The 19,955-nt window shown below is 39.3% G+C and overlaps 1 protein-coding gene across 3 annotated transcripts in view; it reads left to right on the top strand.

Moving 5' to 3' along the window:
* LOC148425483 (receptor-type tyrosine-protein phosphatase U) overlaps positions 1–19,955 on the top strand; it is a 196,495-nt gene that overhangs the window by 127,391 nt on the left and 49,149 nt on the right. For all 3 annotated transcript variants that reach the window (XM_088410178.1, XM_088410176.1, XM_088410175.1), the window contains exons 8-13: positions 1,798–2,115; positions 4,325–4,434; positions 7,606–7,807; positions 11,642–11,744; positions 11,837–12,110; positions 18,373–18,409. In XM_088410178.1, the coding sequence (XP_088266304.1) occupies positions 1,798–2,115; positions 4,325–4,434; positions 7,606–7,807; positions 11,642–11,744; positions 11,837–12,110; positions 18,373–18,409 (1,044 nt within the window). The remainder of the gene's footprint in view (positions 1–1,797; positions 2,116–4,324; positions 4,435–7,605; positions 7,808–11,641; positions 11,745–11,836; positions 12,111–18,372; positions 18,410–19,955) is intronic.

Below are 19,955 nucleotides of genomic sequence, written 5' to 3'. Positions count from 1 at the left end.
CTGTGTATCTTTGAGTATTCATGAAAAAGAGAGTTGTCATTCTTTTAGATGGACAACATTAACAAAGCTATGACCAGAATGAACTTGCTTTCTTCTCTAAACATGTGATGACCCAGCAATAAAAATGCCTCGCAGATAACATCGCCCTTGCAGACTTCCAACAGTTTTTAGTGGAAGTGAGGATTAAAATAAATACAGGCCAAAACACATGACTGGTGAATATTCAAAACTGAGACTGGGGCTTGTTTGAGCGCTACGTCAAGCTGCATAGTCTGTTTAATTAGCACAAGTGACATGAGTTCTAGCTGTGCTCTAGGGGGGGCTGCAAGCAATCAATAGAAGATGGTTACTTGATGCCATGGTCGCTTTTTGGAGGAGGACATCCGAATGACTCCCATAGTGAGTCAGTTTGTGTCTAACCCGAACCCAGATAACAATAAAGCTCATAGTGTGTTTGTGGATTCTGGCCTGCAGCTGGATAGTAACTGGAGTAAACGCGTCCGTGCATTTAAAGGGACATTTCTAATACTGCTTTAGTAGCAATCGCGAGGTCAATTCGACTGCCTGCACCTTGGTAACAAATAAGGAGAAGGTAAAGTGTCGTATGCAAAATAGCTTAGTGTCAGTAAAAGGGATACAGACCCTCATGTGCCATAACAAAAGTACTATTCAACTAGTAAGTCGATGTTTCATCAAAAGATTTGTGAAAATATTTTGTGAAAGTTGAAAATTTCATTAGTGCACAACGCACAGTTGTGAACTGAAAGTCATTCAAGGTCATTCAAGCACCATTCACATCATGAATAAGATATAAGATGAGATATACAAAGTTATCTGGAGTAAAAAGTGCCTGCTTTGAAGAATCTAATTTGTTACCCTTATTCTCTTTTTATTCACATTTTTTCTTCATAAAATATGTCTGTCAATATTTTGCTGTTTTCAAATTTTTTTTATGACTTAAGTATTCAATGTTCAGTTCAGATTTTTTAGAGAATAAACACCAAAGTAAGGCTGTTTCCAAACCTTCAGCTGGTGCTGTAAATCACTGCTTCTCAAATAGTGGGGCGGGCCCCCCTAAGGGGGCGCGAGGTGATGCCAGGGCGGACGAATGACCCCAGGGAAAAGGCTTTGTTTTTGTCATACCAAGTGTCATTGCAATAAAATGTCATCTTTTTTGTGTTTGTTTTATTTCTTTTTTTGGGGGTTTGTTTTAGGAATAGCTGTAACCAATATTAACGCTGTAAAAAAATAACAGTTGTTGAAAGTTGATTTCTATTGCTTTTTTCTTTTGTTAATGTTCAAAAGGATACAGGTTTAGGTATACCTATAAACTTTTTATAGATAATTGTCTTATTTATAGTCAGTCGAGTTGGCTAGGGGCATGAAAAGTTTTCTCTTTCCTTGGCAAAATATAATTGAGAAGCACTGCTTTGAATGCACAATGCAAGATGAGGAAAAGAAAAAGCCAGCCAAGCCACTGCAACAGCAGTGCCCGGTTTAAGATGTACAAGCAAGTCCTGTAGAAGAATTCCCTATTTTTAATGCAGTTGTCAGAACAAAGAACAAGCGGTGTCAGAAGCCAGTTTGTACCCCAAGCTAGTGAAGGGGGCCATATGGCCTTGTGAGTTGGAAGCAGAGTTTGACCAACAAATGCGCATGTAAATTAGGACAAAGAGAGTTCTGTGAAATATTTCATGCAGCCCACTTTCATGTTTTATTTCCAAATGTAGTTTACTTGATCATTTATATTTTTATGAGTAAGGTATATCAATTAATCTGATGTTTCCACCAATCTAGAGCCCATGCGTGCACTTCGGGGACTGACGGCCACCGACATCCAGCCCAGGCAGTTGTCCCTGCTGTGGGAGATTTTGGCCTTCAACGTGACACGCTGCCACACCTACTCAGTGTCCCTGTGCTACCGCTATACCACGGCGGGAGGCGGCGGTGGGCACAACACAACTGTGCGTGAATGCTTGGCTGTGGAGCACAACGCCTCACGCTTCACGCTGCGTGATCTGCCACCCTACCACGGCATCCATGTCCGTCTGTCACTGGCCAACCCGGAGGGCAAGAAAGAGGGCAGAGAGGTCACCTTCCAGACCGAGGAAGACAGTAAGTCCCGGGAGGAGGTCGGGAAAAAAAAAAAGAACCAAGGCGCAAAAACAAACAAAGATTTGATGCAAATTTCTATTTTTTTTTATTCATGGAAACCATCAGTTACACTTTGTCAATCAGTTATTCCTGTGGTAAAATGAACAAATTTGATCACGGGTCACTCATTAACATGCACGTACATACAAAACAAAACGACATCTTTTAGTGCCATTTATTCAGCTGTTCCTCTTGCTGGTTATTAAAGGGGAAGCCAACCCCCAAATTTCCTTTGCAATAATTACGGACAACAATAATATTGTGTTTGTGGAATATGAATTTATCAGCAAAAATCCCAGGGGGTGGCCATGGATTAAAACAGGTGGATTTTGCTGCTTAATTCATATTTCACACATGCGCAATTAATGAGAATACCGTTTTTACACTAGTGGCGGTTCATAGAAATTATTATTGTTAAAAAAAATGGGGGATGACCTCCCCTTTAATGAGAGCTGCCGCCTTGCATATTCATATTAAGAAAAGTTATGGCAGTACCAGGAAAAATAGAAGCCTCCATGAGTTATATCATACTGTAGGAATATTAGAATTACAATATTATGTAACCTGTCATTTGAATATTCACGTCATTAAATTACAACCTTATTCTGAAAAATGTATCCCCATAGCGTGTCAACTTTTTGTTCTTTACGTTACTGCAAATAGAATGATGAGGGTACCGATCCAGAATGTTAGTAGGGTTCCAATATATAATAGGACTGCTTTCCATGTTTTATTTTTTAAATTTGAATTAGGTCGCTGTTTTGGTCTGTGACATTCAAAATAAAAAAAATCAGGCTGAAAAGACTGAAAGACTAAATAAATCTGATCAGAATAACTGTTGAGAGGCTGAAATTCAGAGAATTTGGACAGCTTGAAGTCACTGTGAGATTCACATTGCCAATACTTGCACTACTACTATACAATGATAATATTTCATGGTTAAAGACAGTATCAGCCAAATGTTTGGACACGCTTCTCATGCGATTGAATGAAAAGATGTGTGGAAACCTTTGATTGGTACAATAACTACTGCAGCACAGCAGGGGACAGGGGAGGCCGCCCTAAAGGTCCAGAATTTTTAACCATTTTTTGGATCAAGCTGGAGCAAAAGCACTTTTGAAGTCCTTAAATACACAAACATGGTTTGTTCTCGTAGGGTATTTTTTCATCCATTCTGTGGTTTTACTTAATTCTCTAAAAGCATTTTGTTGTTTGCTGTATTTCGATGTCTGCCCGAGCAAATCATCTAGTACATACATTACATTTCTATCGGTGAGCTGAATCAGGCATTAGATTGTCAGTGATTACCATCTGCTGTTTACTAAATGCTAGCAGTGCAGTGTTTGATTTAAAATTCGGTACAAGTCAAAGGATGTGGCTGCCTGCCAGCCTCATGTGTACGCTGCTGTTTCAAGCACGTGCTTGACAGTCATCCAGAGTTACTATTGTTATTTCATCTAGATGGATCACATGAATGACTCCAATCGCTTATTTAACTCCCGATGTTAGAATTGTTGAGAGCTTGTTCTGATCGCTGCTTTTACCAGTTTCACTCGCCGTACGATTTGTAGCACATGGCACTACATGTGTGATCACATCTCATCCATCGTAGGCTGTTAAGTAAGTTTTCCAAGCTTTTACAATACATTAATTCAGAGGATGATGTTCTGACGGGCTGATTTAACATAAAAGGTGCTCTTCATAATTCAGAAAATATATGTCACCCTAATGACCTTTAGGTAGCTCTTTCTTTGCTGCTTTATCTGCTAGCAATCCTTAGTGCTTCTGCACATTATTTGCACCATAACTGAGGGCAAATCACTTTCTTTCATGCTAATGAAGACAAAAGAAGAAGTAATGACAAAACAGCTAGAAACAAGCAATTGTGAAATGATAAGAGAGTTATTGATACTGTACATTTAAACATGGTATGGTTTTCAAAAAAGATGTTTGCATATTATCACTTTGATAGAGACTTGTTTAAGAACCTGGCGTAATTCCTGACAAATTTAGGCCATACAGTAATTGATTTGTGATCTGTATAGTCCATGCCTGCTATAAATTTGACTACCAGTATATCTTTTTTTTTGCCCCTTGAACTTTAATGTGAGTATGACCAAGCTGATATAAACAGAAGAGGCTCATCGTCTCTTCTGACAATGTCTTGCAGTCCCAGGAGGCATAGCACCGGAGTCGCTCACCTTCACCCCACTGGATGACATGATCTTCCTGAAATGGGAGGAGCCTCTTGAGCCCAATGGCCTTATTACCCAGTATGAGGTAAGTGTTTTGAAACAAATGTCACACCATAGATGAAAACAGCTGCTGACGGCATTTTTTTTCATGCAGTATCACATAAGTGTGTTCTGTCAAATGCGCTGTATAGGTGTGTTGTATCTATTTCCTAGCATGTATAAGAACGTCTGCAGCTGCCTGGCATATAATTTAGAGAAACTGTGAATGTGTGAGTGTTTTTTTTCTTTTTTTTTTAAACACTGGGTGAACTTTTTACTCCGCTATTCGCTGGATATAACAGTGTATGCAGCTTACGTTGGAGAACATTGTTTAATCAAATCCTTTTTACCTTTGCTCTTTTTTTTTTTGTTTCTGGAATTGTTCATGACACGCCAGCCTCTTCCATAGCTGCTATCTCTCTCATACATATGGCTTCATTTAGAGAAAGACAATGCTTGACTGATCAGCTGCAACTGGGGTTGGAGACTTATCTATTATTGCACATTTTCCTCTGACAAGAATTCAACCCTTGACATACGGGGGATGAGAGTCAAAATCACCACTTTCCCAACACAAACTAAATTCAGTGGGATTGCCAAAGTCAAACGCCCTAAAGGGTGCGCGATTTGGAATTCAATCTACATCCTTCACAGAAAAAAGTAGCACCACAGAAGGGTACCATTGATTGCACTCTGATTTTCTGGCAACTAGTCTAAGGTGCACCCCGGCTGTTGCTCTAAGTCAGCTGAGATAGTCTCAAGCTCACTCATGACTATAGAGGACAGGTGGTATAGAAAATATATGTTTTTTTTTGTACCACAAATAAAATACTCGTTTAAAATAACAAATATAGTCGAAGAATATCTTCTCTTGACACTGTACATCAGTGGTCCCCAACCACCGGGAGCCGTGGCACATTTCGCACTGGATGGCTCAAAAAGACCCCAAAAAAATCAACACATTCATCACCCCTACCCCGTCGATTACCTTCTTAGGGGCAATTTTAGTCGAGCTGGGTGATTATATGATTGCGACTTGTGATATTATGTGACCAGCTGGGAGCAATGAGCATATTTACTCAATCTGACACGGTGGAAATGTGCGTGACGGAAGTCAGTCAGAGTCCAGCTTTTCCTTTTAACATTAGTTTGCAAAACAAACTAAAGAGAATGAGAGAGAAAAGGAAAGAAGCAGTAAACGGAACATAATATTAACAATGAACCGGCGCGAATGTGCAGCTAAACGCATAGCTCACGGCAGGCTATGACTTGGCATCATCTTGTGAAGATGAAACTCTTTTGCCAAGTGAGTTTTTTCCAACATGTGTATGGCAGTGTCTCCAGAGTGACTGGAGGAAATGAAAAAGTTGTGCAAGGTAGTATCAGCAAAAACAAGGAGAAACTCAACCCTGTTGAATCATTTGAGCAAGTTGGACCCAAGTGATGAAGTGAAAAGCATGAAAATGTGAAACAGTTTGCACAGCCTGCCCATGTTAGCGCTAGCTAGCAGTTTAGCCCGTGTTGAATAGTCATTCAGTGACCCGACCAAAGCAGAAATCATTTCTATCACCTTTTGATCATGCACATCGGCAAGTAGCAATAATGTTAAATGCTTTAGTCAGTGTTCCTGAGGGGTTCTTCTTAGTGAACTGAATTAAAAAAAAAGAAAAGGACATTTGTTGCATTGTTGAAAAATGTTTAAAATGATTGAAAGAAGAAAACAAAACTCATTTTTCTTTTTTTTGTTTTAATTTACAAAAGGTTTTGGGGACCAGTACAGTCCACCCTATCATAAAACTGGTCTTGAACTATAAACTGCAGACAGCCTCTTTAGATAACACACATGCATGTGTGATGCTGTAGGCCATTTTGTTGAGCATGATAATTAGTTGATGTTTACTTGTTCAGACCTTCTGTCTATGGCACGACATCAGCAAGGCCTGCCAACCTTTTGCTTCCTTCGCCTCTTGCAAAGTCCCTTCAAAGCAATTATTGAATGGGATTTCTGGTGGCGGCTGTTTTTTGTTGATCTCTCAGCTCACTGTAAATGCTTTACACAGAGCAATAAAAATTTGCTTCATTTCGCTAGGACTAAAACATTGGTCTACTCTGAGCCAATTGACTAATACAAAGCGTCTTCAACTTCTTACTCATTGCAGCATTTCCACTTTCAGAACCATTAAAATCTCTTCTAGGGACAATCAGTAAATTTGTGGCTTGAGTGGTATCTTCGCACAGTTGAGTGTTGCAGCGGAAAGCAACAGAGGTGGACAATTGCTGGAAAAAAAACAAACTGCAGCAGGAAAACTGTGGCTGGACCTTATGGCTCCATGTACTCTTTTACTTAGTAATGAGCCACAGATACAAGGTACAATTTTCAACGAAGAAACGGATAGCCATAAAATACTGTACACTAGCAAGAATAAGGAAAGCGTAGAATTTTTAGATTTTTGCCCTGCTCAATGACTACAACCGAGTATTTCGATGACCAACACTCTACGCGCTTTTCTTTATGCTGCAGGTACTCATGAATTTTATGTATTTAAGTATTATAGTAAAATGCAAAATGTATACATTATATGCACTGTGTTTGACAGCTTGCCTGCAGGCACCGGCCGGCTAGGTCTCGCTTATGCCTAGTGTTTTAAAACTGATTAGCTGCTACATCTGCAATTGATTACATTTCTGACATTTTAGACTTAGGAAAACTGGGGTCCCTTTTTAAATGTGTTATGCGTTCATTTTAAAGTACATCATGTCTCTGTGTGTGTATGTGTCTCTGTTTCTGTGTGTGTGTGTGTGTGTGTGCTCCCTGGCAAAGACTTCTCCCAGCTCTAATGTGCTGTATGGTATGTGCTCATCCTTGTCAGATTGCTGCCATGTGATCTCATTGAGCAGGATATAATTGGTAATTCACTTGAGAGTACTTTGCAAGTGTGGCAAATAACCCCTTCAAGAAAAAGTTTGCAAAAGACAGCAATTTCTGAGCTTTAAATTGATTTAATGACCTTTATTAATGTCTGAATCTCTCGCAGTCTATTTAAACTGCGCTCTTTTGTCCGTGTCCCGCCGAAATGAAGTCGTCTAACTTGTTAGTTTTACTTTTTTTGAACGCCAATCAGCAATTACAGCAATTGAAAATCAAGTTTTTCTTTTTGAAATGTTGTTGGAACTCCCATAACTTGTAAAATTGTTGTCACTTTTCATTGGCCTACAGATCAGTTACCAGAGCATTGAGTCATCTGATCCTGGCATCAATGTCCCAGGCCCGAGAAGAACTGTTTCCAAGCTCAAGAATGAGACCTATCACATGTTCTCCAATCTTCACCCAGGAACAACCTACTTGATCTCTGTGCGAGCCCGTACAGGGAAAGGCTTTGGCCAGACAGCCCTCACTGAAATCACCACAAACATCTCCGGTATTGTATTGCTCAGAAGTTCCATCTGTACTGATATGTCAGAACGGACCATCTGTCCACAATCAACATATGCAGATTTTTTGGGATGCAATCACAAAGCATCTCTTTTGGAGATTGTCTAGTTCCGACCTAGCTATAAAAAGCAGACTTATGAACCGCAATGGAGGATAGTAAAAATGGATCAAATTGGCAACCGAGAAAGCTATTTATAGAGGATTGCCAAAATGAATACTGTGCTACATATAGAGTGGCTCAGGACCATTTGAATTTTGTGGGAAAATACAAACGCGTATCGCATAACGCCACAATTGTGTTTTCATTTCCTCTACTTTTTGGAGGAAAATGTTGACCAATAATAAGGTCACACATGCTGGACCTTAATCAACAACCACACAATTATTGCCAGATTGGACATGATTTGCCAACCTGAAAATCAGAAAATCCTGCCAAAGTAACCATCTTCAATCAGTGATGTGAAAGCTGTACTTTGTGCGGTCAGCGTTTCTCATTGCAGCACACAGGTTCACCTCCACCGACCGTGTGCTACAATTACTCTAAGATGTTCTTTTGACCACGCAGTCTTTCTTTTTGTGTCAAAAGTGATGCTCCCAGATTGCAGCGGCTATTTTCCATAGCGTCTCTTTGCAAAATGTGAGCCTGTCATCTTGTTGTCCTTATGACATTAATTAACTTACGGAGAAACATCACCAAGAGGACTCTGCTGAATATTATTTATAAAGAAGTATGTTGCGTATGTTCTTGGGAGCGGACTGTCACATCTGAGGCTCTCAGAGCTTATTAATGCTGATGGAAATGCAGCCTTGCTCTTTGTCTCTCTTTTTAATGGTGCATTTGTGCTTGTTTAGGGATTGCATAGCACCTCTCAGGTACGCGGCGAGCTGGCACTCCAACCGTGTCTCGCTCACACTGTCTAAATCCCTCTTCTGAGAGGTCGTTTTGTTTAATTATAGATTTAAGGCGCAATCTCTGCCTACTGGCTGTATGTCATAGAGAACTTTGGCATATAGCCAGTCTGCAGAAAGTGCCCAAAGGTCTTTGCAGATCTTCTTCAACTCCCTGTGTTGGCTGTCAATTAATAACTTTGGCTTAAAACAGTGTTTTTTCAACCATTTTTCAGTGATATTTTTTTAGCGAAGGTACCTCTAACCAACTCATAGCGTTTTGGAATGAGGAAAAATAGGACTTAACACAGAATGCTGTTGCATCCATGTCTGATTTGTTAAGCTTTTGAATTACTTTTGTGGCAGTATCTCTAGTCGTTTTATTTAGCTCCTCCTTATATTCAGGAACTCCTGAAGATAACCCTAACCCATAATCATTATATTTCTAGTTTGGCTGCCATAAAATTGTGTCCCTAATGACATTGCATGTCCATATACACCTCAACAAAATATTGGCAATTGAGTCATTGTAAAATAATTTAGCAATATGTAACCATATGTTCAAATTAATTTGCCCTTAATTTGAGAAAATAATGTACTGTACCTGTAAAGGCGTTTGAGCAAAACTAATTACATTTTCAGCTTTTTTAAAATATTTGCATTGCACTTCTGATGAAGCTTCCACTTACAAGTAGTTAAATGGTACTTTTTTTTTCATGGCATGAAGTGGTCTTTTACTGGTATTTAGCAACTTCAAGGAAGATGGTAGGAATCCTGCCACAGGAAAAAAAACTACTACAATTGTCGTCACTTCCTCTCTTCCCCGTTTGTTATAACCATGGCAGTTGATTCGAATGTCTACAGACAATTACGTCGTGGCAACACTGCAAAAAACAATGAATAAACAAAAAAGGTTTCATCTAGGCCAGCTGTCCCCAACCTTTTTATCACCACGGACCGGTCAAGTCTTGGGATTTATATTGCAGACCGGGTGCGCGTCACCGACTGACCGCTCTCAAAAGCACATCATCCTTCTCACTATGTAATATCAACAGTGACCAGAAGCCGTGCCAAAACACAATTCAAAAAAACACAACTCAATTAGATTTGATGATACCTGCAGAAACCCTGTTAAAGTCTGACTTACCCCCTGAAGTGCCTTCTCTTACCCCATTTGAGAAGTGCTGGCTTAAACTGTATTTTCTGATTGGCGCTAGCAGCTTGCAATCACTGAACACTTCTGCTACCACAACAGTCGGCATCTTTAAATCACAGCCATGGCTGTGTATCTACACACGCATTCAGAGATGCGTGTTCTTCAAGGTCAGTCTACCTGCAAAGACATCAGCCCCTCTTGCAAAGGAATTGTATGGCCAGCCACACTCCTCCCCTAATTTTTAATGCCCAAACCTAATTTATTTCAGCACTGGATGCCTTGGTGTAAGCCAACCATTTTTAATATAGTAATCATTTATTCTACATGAATAGTTTTAGCTCTCTTCCCTTGCTAATTGAGTGGTGATATTAAAGTGAAATGTGCTGCCACAACTCCAGGGAGGAGCATGACTTAAGCCAAATCCTTTTAAATGAAAAACCCAATCAATTTAGCCTCAAGACCATGACTTTTAATTGGACCTATAGCTAGAAAAACCTGATGAGGAGCTCATACAATGTGCTGAATATGAGGATATGGGCATTTATTATGTTAGCTTTTTTTGAGGAAACTAATGTGCCAACTAAAACAGCCTGAACATGTTAATGGGATAATGACTATGGAAACTACCTTGGAGTTCCTGACTTTGTGTTGGAACATTTTCAGTTAATGGAAACAGGTCAAGCTCAAACTTCTTCTTCTTCTTCAGTTTTTTTTTTTTTTTTTTTTTTTTTTAGAAAATAAAATTCCCATTATGGATGTTGAATGAATCCGTCTTAGAGCAAAACATGTAGCCTTGATATAGTGCCAAGTGACTATGTCACCTTTAAGCAACATTTCTAGTTTTGAATGGTTTCAATTACGGAGCGAGTCTTACAATATTTCACTTCAGCCACATTTAATTCTAGAGTTTCCACTACGTATACTTTACAAGCTAAAGGCAGTTAAAAACATCTTTGGTGTGAGTTTGTTTTCTGAGCAATTTAGTGATGATAATATCTAGCTCCTCTTGGCCATAATTATTCTAACTAGAGGCACGATCGTCATTAGTTAATAAGGTGGTATGGCTCAGTGTGAGAATCCCATCTCTCAACCAAATGGTTGTGGGTTCCATCCCATGTCCTGGTGAGCATGTCAAAGTGTCCTTGAGCAAGACACTGAAGCCTAATTTGCTCCAGGCATCACCCACTTGTATATCAAAGTGTGTGTGAATGAGTGAATGTGAGCCTTTATAAAGCACCTTGAGCTCCATATGGTGTAGAAAGTGCTAGCTAAGTGCACCCCTTTTATAATATGTGCATTCTAATGGTGGAGCACTCTATTGGTATTGTATTTGTTTGTTAGTTAGAAGGCCACTTGTTATGCAGGTTTATGGACAAATGGGGAGAATTCATTTACACTTTGAACGCCATTGGCATGAAAAGACAACTGGAACGCTACCAAGCAGTATCATTTGTGTCAATTGAGAACACCTGTTTTTTTGTTTTTGTTTGTTTTTTGTTGCTTGTTATGAACATTTGAAATAACACTATGGTCAATCAGAATGTTTGAAATTGGCTGGCAGATATTCCCTCTTTTTTTTTTTTTTTAATGTCATGCATTAAAAGTTAAGATCCTTGTTTAATGCACCTCTCCCACCTCAAAGTTTTCTAACTGCAGTATATTTTTCTCACTGTTTTACAATACAAACGTGGCAAAGTAAAAATGTCAGATTTGTCATGGTCTCAGACTTTGGCATATACTTTAGTCATGTCTTAATTAAAAACAAATCATTTTCAGCACCCACATTTGATTATGGAGACATACCATCCCCCTTGAGTGAGACTGAGAACACAATAACAGTCGTGCTGCGCCCCGCCCAAGGTAGAGGCGCACCTGTCAGGTGAGAAAATCCATTTCAAATTCTTGAAGGGAATTTTTCCTTGCAGCAAAAATAACATGACAAATGTTATATCCGTATCTATTTGCGTCCAGCACATACCAGGTCGTGGTAGAGGAGGAGACTGTGAAAAAAGTGAAACGGGAGCTGGGGCTTCAGGAGTGTTTCCCTCTGCCGATGTCCCACGGTGAGGCCTTGGCCCGGGGCACCCCGCACTACTACACTGCTGAGCTGCCACCCAGCAGCCTGCCAGAGGCCAGTCCCTTCACTGTGGGAGACAATCATACTTACAACGGCTACTGGAATACTCCTCTGGACCCCCGCAAAAGCTACCTTGTCTACTTCCAGGCTATGAGCAACTTCAGAGGGGTGAGTGTTTGTCGATTCTCACAGGTTGTGCAGCATGTCTGCCATCGCTTTGCCCAGCTGTAGGCTTCAGGAAACACGGTGAATTGCAGTCAGCAATGAGTGGAGTGAATGATTTTTTGTTTGTGCTAATGATGCGTTTAAAAAAGCTGGCATTGTCACTCACAACCCTTGAAAAGAGTGTTTATGCTGTAAAAGGATTGGTAGATGGCAACATTTTAAGCTTGTGGTCTAAGTACAGTACTTGGGTATGATATATGGTTATTTAGCACCATTTTGATTGTCTGCAAAACAAAACATGCCAGGAATTGGGTTTTACTTGCACGCATTTCTCTTGGCCAGTAAAGTTGTAATTAACACAAATTCCTGGGTGTCAACAGCGTCCCCCTCATCGTCTGGCTTTTATTTGATATGCTTGCCTTGCTCAGAGTTTTATTTGACCAGATGCCCACAACTCAATCGTTTCATGTTTGTCCTTAATTTATCCGCTCTTTGCAGGTCGTGCATTTAGCTGATTTTCGATATTCTTGGTTGAGAAGCCCAATGTTGAATTTGCATGTCCATCGATGCTCCCTCACCCTGAGCCTCTCGTGATACCCAGAGGGTATTACCTTCCAAATTCGATTACACCAAGAGCCGCTACCAGGACTAAGCAATTACTTAACAATAATTGGGCCGAGGTGCAGATGATCAGAGGGTTTAAGATTTGCCATACAGGTTTTCTATTAATTGCCTTTTTAGGTTCATAAATGATTGGCATCCAGGTATAAATTGGACCGTTTCAAAATTTACATTGCTTATTATATTTGAAAAAATGTTGGGTCAAATATAACCCAAATTGGCTTTTACAGCGACTGACCCAACATTTTGTGATATTCCCATTAACCCCCCCCAAAAAAAAAAATGCTGGGTCAGTTGGGTAAAACTAAAACATATTGGGTCAAAAAGTGACCAATTTAAGTTTTGGGGTTATTTACATAACAAAATGTTGGTTCAAATAATAATCCCCCCCTCCAAACCAATTTTGCTGGGTCAGCCGTTTGCAAAAAAAAAAAAAAAAAAAAAAAAAAAGTAAAAAGGGACAACCATAATTTGTAAATAGTTTATTTAACCCCAAAAGTTGGGTCAAAACAATAACCTACAAAATAACCCAATTTAATGGGTCAGTTGGATTGAAAAAATATCCCAAATTAGGTTTAAAAGGGAATAGCCCAATATTGAGTTATTTGTTTAACTCAAAACAAGCCCAAAGTTGTTATGTGAATTTTTCATTCCATTTAAATCTTGGGTTCTTTTGTTGGTTATTTATTTGTTTTTTTGTGTTTGTTTTTTTGCTGGATTATTCATTTGGCCCAACATTTTGGAGTTCAACAGTTAGCCCAGTGTCTGTCTGAACCAATTGTATTTACAGTGTAGCCTGTCTTTTCCCATTGCCTTTGGTGAATGACTTGTTGTGCCTCAAATAGGAACAAGCATCAGTCAACTTTCACCAAATCTTTTGTTTTGCATTTGTGGATTTGGCATATACATTACATTTTACTGACACTGTGTGCCACTGTATCCTGGTAGAGTTTATTATCATTATTTTTTTTTTAATAATAATAATAATAATAATAATAATAATAATAATAATAATAATAATAATAATAATAATAATAATAATGGAATGTGTTTCTTTTGCACAACAATAAATCAGCTATAGACAGCAATGTGACATGGATGGTCATTCAATTCAATGTAGTGGTAGAAATGTAAAATTTACAGCATGTGCGTGTATTTATTTTTATTTTTTTACATATCTCTTTAAAATTTCAGGTTAGGGGCCACTGTACTCGTCTAGATCCCTGCAGTTTCTCCACAATTCCATACTACATAGTTTTCAGTCTTCGCACATTTTCAGCCACTATTTTGTATATAGAAACACTACAGAAAAATAATATACAAATGTGTAATATTCAGTATTTCAGGGAAAAAACTTTACTGGGTCTAAAATAGTTTTTTTTATCATATTATTGAAATGGTGTGAGTGGTTCCAGTTTAACATGCTCGTATACGGCTTCATGTTACTTTGAAGTAACAGGAAGTATGGAAATTTGAGTTGTATCGCTTCATACAGATAATGGTGTACATCTCACCTTCTGATATAGTGCCAGTAATGACTTAAAGTGCAGAATGCAAATTACTGGAGTTAGGTTTGACACAAGCGTGTAGTTGAAACAACAATTTGAGGCAGCTCCGTCCATTGCTTAGTATGATCTCATCTGTAAATGGTCTGTAGCTTTTGTTTAGTCTTTTTCCTATGGAGATCCATGTATTATGAAGTTCCATGAACAGCGGTGAGTGGCTCATCCATTACCACAATCCAACGGAGAAATATAGTGAGGGAGTGCAGTGTGAGCATATTATTTAACTAGTGTACCGAGCGTGGGCTTAAATAGGGTTTACTGGCGGAAGGGATTAGGTTTTGTTTAGTCTGGCATTTGCCCAGACTCCATGACCCACAAAGAGTGCAGCCGTGGCCTCCATTATACAAAAGACACAGTCCTTCTATTCTTGAATTTGTTGCTATTCATAAGATTCTACATTAGTGATTGCTATTGAAATAGAAATGTAAGAGCACGAATTGGATACGTCCACTTCACGGTACCTCTGGCTCAATAATGCTCAATTAGCCATGAGCATTTGTTATCTATCTCCAAGGACTATATCGAGTACTTAGCCAGCTGACATAACAAGTGTGCCTGGACAATACTGAATGGGCGGAGTAGGAAACCGCTGTTTTCTCATTGGCGCATCATTATTGTAATATTTGAGAACACACGGCTCCAACTGACCAAAACGACCCCATGCTAATGCTCGCTGGGCTTGTATCCTCCACTCTGGCCAATTCCATAAAGCTGTCGCGCTGTCCTCAGACTCCTTGAATGCGGTGTGTCTTTATCCTCCCGAGTCCCAGCCGATCCATTTGCATTCACTGTTGTCTATTTCATCTCTGCAAGACAGCACAAGTTACTTCCCATCCAAAAACAAGGCATCATTGGAAAGGTCCTCTGAGTAAACTTGGACCGAGTAGGGTAGCTCAAACGAGTCCAAAGCTATGGAGCAAAATCAAATGTCCACCACAGTGGACACAAATGATGAGGCGGGGTCTCAAAAGGATATAATAAAGACAAGTGTTTTCCGTAATACCAAGTGGAGAACTTAAAGTGCTTTCAATCAATGGCACGAAAACATTGCCACATCAATGCAAGCCCGTCAGCCCACTTTTGATTTTCGTCAGAAAAATCCTCCATGCATTTCATAATGAAAATCTATACATTTGCTCTAAGTAAATTAATAGCTTACCTGCCTCGAGTAAAAAAACAAAACAAAAACAGAATCGTTATAACACTCTGAGTTTGAATCCATAAAAACACAGCGCTGCTGTCGAGTGGGATAAAAACAAGAGGACGAATAATTAGATGGAAAATTCATTTTTGGGGTTTGTGTATGTGTGTGCGCGCGTGTGCATATTCTCGCAGCAATCATGGCGGTTCTTTGGTACAAAGCTGCACCTGCTCTGTTGGACCTAATCACATATTATTCAGTACTTGGAAAAGAAACCTTTTCGGTGCAATTCATGGATAAAAGACTGCGCTGCGTCTTACCTCCTGCAAGTATGAAATGACAACGTTATAAAAATACAACCTGCAATATCTGCATCAGACCACAAGAGAAAATCTATACAATACTGCATTATACAGATTTCCTCCCTGAGCCATATCGACTAGCTCATTAATCAAGTTTCGCTGGGTTGGTGTCAGCCTTGACAATTTTAAGACAGGCAAAAATTACACCCGGTAGTCTGCAACAGTGTGAGTAGTTTGAACAGTATGGGGCCTCATAATATTTAGCGTTTAGCTCTCCTAATTACCTAGAGAGTGGCTGTCAAGCCTGTGTAATTGCTTTGATTGATCTGTCGAAAGAGGCACTTCAAAGTCTAAAGATATAAGACTGGAGCTTTGCTGGCGAATGCAGCATCTCAGACTTCAAACACACACACGGGCAGGCACGCGCACACACACAAACAGGCACACACACGGATATGTGCTTTGGACCCTTGTGCTGCGTGTTGGCATTCTGGGAGTGTGTTTGAAGGTGCCAGGACCCACCTGCCCCTGCGGCATGACTGGCACTGTGCACAATTAAATGAATGTGCGAAGTGTGAGCTTGCATGCCAAGCTTACCAATTAACTCTTGTGCTAAAATGCCAAGCAATAAAGCGCATGCCTGCGGTTAGAGCGTAAACCTCTGTCTAGTAAATTTATACAAATACAGTAGATACTGAAAAGTGTTCTTTATATATATATATATATATATATATATATATGTACACAGTGGGCCCCCGTGTTCGAATTTAATCCGTTCAGCGGCTACGCTCGTAACTTGAACTGCTCGTATGACGGGCAATCCAAACCTATGTTAATTAGTTAATGCGTGCAACGCGCGCAAAAACCTTAGGTAAAAACATCACGACTTTATACACATATTAAAAATGAGTAACATAATCTACTGTACAGTTAAATTAAATAACATATACAAAGGAAAAATGACATTTACCTTTGGGGGCGACGTGTCTTGAGCTGGGTGGAGGCGGAGGGGAGCCGAGAGCAACCCGCAGAATTTATTGATTTATTTTCTTAAACGGGAACTTTTCTCAAACTAGAACATATCACCGGCGATTTCCTTCTCTTTAATCCATAATAGAAGAAGCCTCTCAATTTTGTTGTCGATCGAGGTCCGTCCCCCGGCAAGGAAAGTCTTGCCCTTAGAAGATTGCCGAGCGGTTACAGCCATACTCACGAGCAAGGTTAACCATGCGTGCGCCTCCTTCGTATTTTTTTTTTATTATCTCCTGCTTCGTTTCTATTGTCATCATCCTCTTACTTCTTCCTTTACCGCCACTAGCAATTTTAGAAGCCATGTCTAACAGATAAAGTTTGCAAGGTCTTAACAACATTCCTTCCTTCCGTTTTTGACTGGTTTTCTCTCCTTCCTTCCGTCCCGACCAGCTGTGCCATCAAGCTAGATGAAGGCGTTCGACCAATAGCATATCGGCATCTCCGTGACTGACACCGTGACTGAAACGTGACTGTGACATTGTAAGAGCAATAGCATAACAGCGATACCGTGTTGTGCGTGAGCAAATGATTCACACATCCACTACCCTTGTAAACACTCGCAAATGTGTGCATCCCAGTGGAGTAGGGACTTTAGTTAGAAAATTAATTATAGAAAAAATAATAACAATGATGGTTAAATTAAAGCCAAAGATGGCTAAATGGCTAAGTAAAGCTTTCCTTGAGGATATATATATATATATATATATATATATATATATATATATATATATATATATATATATATATATATATATATATATAAAACATTGAATCAGAGGATTTTTACAAATTTTTGACTGGTGCTGTATATTTGTACATAATTCTAAAACTAATTCTAAAACTAACTAAATATTTGTATATTTGAAGACAGTTGTTTTAAAAGCCAAAAATCTTGTTGTGAATAAGCTGAGTAACTTAAAATAATATTTGCCAGTTAATGTTAAATCAAATGAATGATGGTGGGCTATATCTTAAGAAGAGCTTGAAATTAATATTCAATTCATCAAAGTAACTTAGCCGGTTTGAAGAAGGCCATTTTTGCTCGTTTGTGAATTTGCTCATTTGCATAAGTGTCCCGCAATACCCTGATTGGCACGTGTAAGTTTTAATGTGATAATGCATCTCTTCCAAAAGGTAACAGGGTCGAATTGGATTAGCGTTTTGAATTTCATTAGAGTTGTTTGACAAAGGTCCCTTTTTAGAACTCTCAAGATGTCATCAGCTGGCGTTTGAAAAGAATTAATTCCGTTTCATAGTGGTGCATTGGTTTGGAACTCTTCCCCTAATCATCTTCTCTTTTTAACTCTAATCTATTCTCCTACGGCAAAACTCTCTTATCTGTGTCTTTAATACACTACCACAGCTCTCAGATGTGCAGAGATTTCAGAGCATGTTGTTATTAGAACTCTCAAATCTGAGGTAACGTGTCCTTCAAGTCAGAAGACATTTGCAGCTATGTTTAATTTGCAAAGAATGATGCATTGTGAGGGAAACCTTGTGGAGTCCACTCAAAGCTAGTATGTTAAATATGATAACAAAAATGTTTCTTTGTGTACCTTTGCAAAACAACTCTCACCACTCGTGTGTGCTTTTTTCTTTTTCAGGAGTCAAGAATAAACTGCATCCGCATAGCTCGCAAAGGTAATTTGAATTGAAATGCGACCTTGAGTTCACATTACATTAATGATCTTTAGAGACTTTGTTGTGTTTCCTTTGTGGGGACGAACATCCCATAAAATAGCTCACAAAGTCTATTTTGCACTGCTATTTTTCTCAAGTACAAAATTGGGAAGGTGGACAAATGTTCTGCGACAGCCTTACTTGTTTGGCTGTGGTTTTCAGCGAAAAGGGCAACAGGCAGGGAGGGATTAGAGGTTAGGCTTTCATCGTGTTTGTTTGCAAGTGGCCGCTGGGACCAGTATATCAAAGGCAGCCTCTTTGTTCTCATCAGCGGTCCACGAGATGGGCTACATCTGAGGGGCTCTGACCTCGGCAGGCTCCAAAGGTCCTCCACATCAAAACTTCCGCACGGAGCCTCCTTGGCCTTGCTATGAGAAAATCCCCCACCATTTCTACTGTATCTTAGATTCTGGATTGGAGAGGACATGAAAAGGGCAAGGAAATTGACACTAAATTCTCTTGGCAGGAGAACCCCGCATCTCTTCCTCATGCTCGATAGTGAACACAAGTCATGAGTTTACAAATATCAATCCTCTATAGCAATGAACCTTCGATATACAGAAGTTGACCGAGAATCTTTTTTTGCTTTTTTGTTTTGTTTTGGAGTTATCATCAGTATTAAAATGACAGTGATGCTTTTCTTTTTAATGGCAGCCAGAAAGCAAAACAGCTTCATCGGTAGACACATGGTACCCTATTAATTCACCAAATGTTGAAGTTGAAGCCAACGTTGGGGAAAAAAAACAAAACAAAACAAAAGAACCAAAAAAAAACAAGATGTCTTCAGAATGTCTTAATGGTTGTTCTGGAAAATGACGGATATACGCTGACTAATTAACTACCTTCAGTGCATGCGTGAGTCATACCCTTGCATACCATCAGTGGCGGTAGTCGCTATTCCACGTTGTAACAAAAAAAAAACAACCGAAAGCCCATGACATTGGCAGGATATAATAACGTGAACATCTTGCTAGATTTTTTGCTCATGATGAACCCCCACACTAAGCACAACTTGACAGTACCATGCAATGCTGACTTAAATCCTACTTCTTATATCCAGCTGCGTCCCCATGTCTTGAGATAATATGGCTTCCTTCACTTTGTCAACATACCCTTTCGGCAGGTTTTGTTCATTAATTTTTGCAAATCCCTGTTTACTTTATTTTAGGTTTTATATGAGTTACAGGTTAGTATGAAACAAAAAAATACTTAGTGCATCAAAGTGCCTCAAAATGACAATCCCTATTGAAACTTGAAACATTTTTGATCAACTAAACTGTTTGTAGAAAAAAATAATGAAATCAATAAATAACAATAAATCTAAATTGCTCTGTAAAATTAACGCAGAAGCACACAGAAGCACAGGTTTGTCATACATTTTAACATGAAGAAAAATCTACAGAACAATGTGCTGATTGTTTTGTCGTCAACATAGTGATTTAGAAAAAAAAAAAAAAGAGTTTAAAACTGCCGCAAATACTTGGACAATGAGAGAGCCACTGCACCA

This window comes from Hippichthys cyanospilos, chromosome 3 (genome assembly GCF_059441005.1).
Source record: "Hippichthys cyanospilos isolate Australia breed blue-spotted pipefish chromosome 3, RoL_Hcya_1.0, whole genome shotgun sequence".
Classification (NCBI taxonomy): domain Eukaryota; kingdom Metazoa; phylum Chordata; class Actinopteri; order Syngnathiformes; family Syngnathidae; genus Hippichthys; species Hippichthys cyanospilos.
This window is presented reverse-complemented; position numbering and strand designations above follow the sequence as displayed.